At 44.4% G+C, this 1,990-nt stretch overlaps 1 protein-coding gene across 2 annotated transcripts in view; it reads right to left on the bottom strand.

Annotated features, from left to right (window-relative positions):
• Positions 1-478: 478 nt before the first annotated feature.
• The window catches only part of scai (suppressor of cancer cell invasion), a 17,983-nt gene continuing 16,471 nt past the window's right edge, over positions 479-1,990 (bottom strand). For both annotated transcript variants that reach the window (XM_015389278.1, XM_015389279.1), the window contains exon 16: positions 479-1,169. In XM_015389278.1, the coding sequence (XP_015244764.1) occupies positions 1,023-1,169 (147 nt within the window). In that variant the 3' untranslated portion in view covers positions 479-1,022. The remainder of the gene's footprint in view (positions 1,170-1,990) is intronic.

Below are 1,990 nucleotides of genomic sequence, written 5' to 3'. Positions count from 1 at the left end.
CTTGAAATAAGACAATGCAACTGTGTTTTCTTATTTTAAGTGTAAATCTTGTTTCATTGGCAGAATGTCTCTTTTACCTCCTCAATTCAAGAACAAATGCACTTATTTTAAGAAAAAAATGACTTATCTAGATTCAGATTTTTTGCAGTGCAGTAATTAGTTCTGGCCCTCGGATCCATGGGAAGGACGGCTGGCTTCACAGTTTCCGCACAAGGCAGCATCAGGTTGTTCACAGAGAGCTGGAAAGTTGAGTGGAAGGAAAAAGTGTGCACAGGAAGCTGGGATAGAAGTAACAGAAACCGAGATAAATGCTTGAAATATATGTCAGCGTGTAATTAATCAAGTCATCTATCTGTTTATTAAAAATGACCTCGATAACAGTTGTCTTAAACTGTTATTAGGAATATTTTGCTCTACTTTCGTCTTAAACATACTTTAAATCTCCGCTTCCTTCATAAATGTGTTGTGCTTTTTTTTCTCTGTGGATAAAAGAATGAAGTAAGCTGATTTTTTTTCTAGGCATGCGTAAAAACAGCAAGAAGAAAAACTCTTAACAGAATCACATAGGAGGCTAAAGCTGACTGCCGGCGTCGGTCTGGTTCTAAATGATGAAAGGAACCCCGACCCGCCTGGATCGGCTGCACTTCCTGGATTCCTGGATGGAGAAAAGTTGCTTTGAGTTGTTTTTAAATGTCAGAAGCGAGGTCCTTCCATGATCGGTGCAGTTAAACCCTTCGTCTCCGGTGGGATTATTAAGATGAAACTGACAGCGATGCAGAAATATAGGGAAAAAAAACATGGAATGTTTGGGTTGGTGTGGCAGAGCGGGGAGAACTGCAGGCTGAAAGGTTTTCTGATGAGGCTCAGAATGAGGATTCCTGGGTGACCAATCAGACCATTACACCCGGTTCCAGGTGGAACATCTGAATGAAGGATGCGAGGAAACGAAAGGTTACCTTCCGACCACAGAAAGGAACGAACAAACTCAGTCTGAGTGAGAGCGCCGCCGCCGCCTGGAGACGTCAGTAGCTGTCCAGCGAATCGTCCCAAAATAAACTCTGAGCGTCCAGCATGGCGGCCAGCTCCAGGATGTGCTTCTGTAAGAGGCTGCTCTCTACCGTGTCCTGCTTCGGCAGCTCGGGATACGATTCCGGGAAGCTCCGAGATTCCTGCCGACACAACAGACAGCTCAGGTTTTTGCTTTTTCATTTTTTAGTCAAACATTTGGGTTTAGTTTATTTAAAGGCACACTATGCAACATTTGTCAGTTAATTAATGTGTTCCATAACGTTTTGGATGATTAAATGAGTCATTTCAGGTCGAACAAAGGTTTTCTCGGCCGCCCTGGTGGTCTGTAGGGGAAATACTGCACTTGCAATTGCAGGAGCCCTCGGCCCGCCCCCACAGGCTCACAAGTCTGGCGCATCGCGAGAGTCAGTCTTGCTTTACGGCGAGAACTGCTACACGCCCCCAGTGAAAGGCATGCTCGTTGCTAGCTCAGTGGCGACATTTGTGCAGTTATCGTGGTTAGTTAACATGCTAAATTTTCAAACTCGAAAATTGGAACAAAATAGTCACTTAGACATGGTGATTCGTTGCGTTCTGCTAAGCTCAAAACAACCACGCCTGGCTTGACGGAGAAACCAGGAGAACAGTTGAGCATATTTACTTTCAGCCTCTTGGGGGAGCCTCGCTGTAAGATCAACACCAGTTGCATAGTGTACCTTTAAGCTAGCTTTAAAAGTATTTCCACCGCTAGAACTTCTCTCCCATAATAACTTCATTGTGTCTGTCAATAGAATTACTATTTTTGCCCTTAAAATATGATATTTAGATATTATGAATGACTTCTCAGTGGAGCAGTGGGTAGCACTGCTGCCTTTCAGCAAGAAGATTCTGGGTTCAATTCCCCGCCCGGGGTCTTTCTGCATGGAGTTTGCATGTTCTCCCTGAGCGTGCATGAGTTCACATGTCCATCACTGTCACCCAG

Source organism: Cyprinodon variegatus, unplaced genomic scaffold (genome assembly GCF_000732505.1).
Source record: "Cyprinodon variegatus isolate N-32 unplaced genomic scaffold, C_variegatus-1.0 Scaffold453, whole genome shotgun sequence".
Taxonomy (NCBI): domain Eukaryota; kingdom Metazoa; phylum Chordata; class Actinopteri; order Cyprinodontiformes; family Cyprinodontidae; genus Cyprinodon; species Cyprinodon variegatus.
Note: the sequence above shows the minus strand (reverse complement) of the source record. Positions and strands in the feature narration are given on the sequence as shown.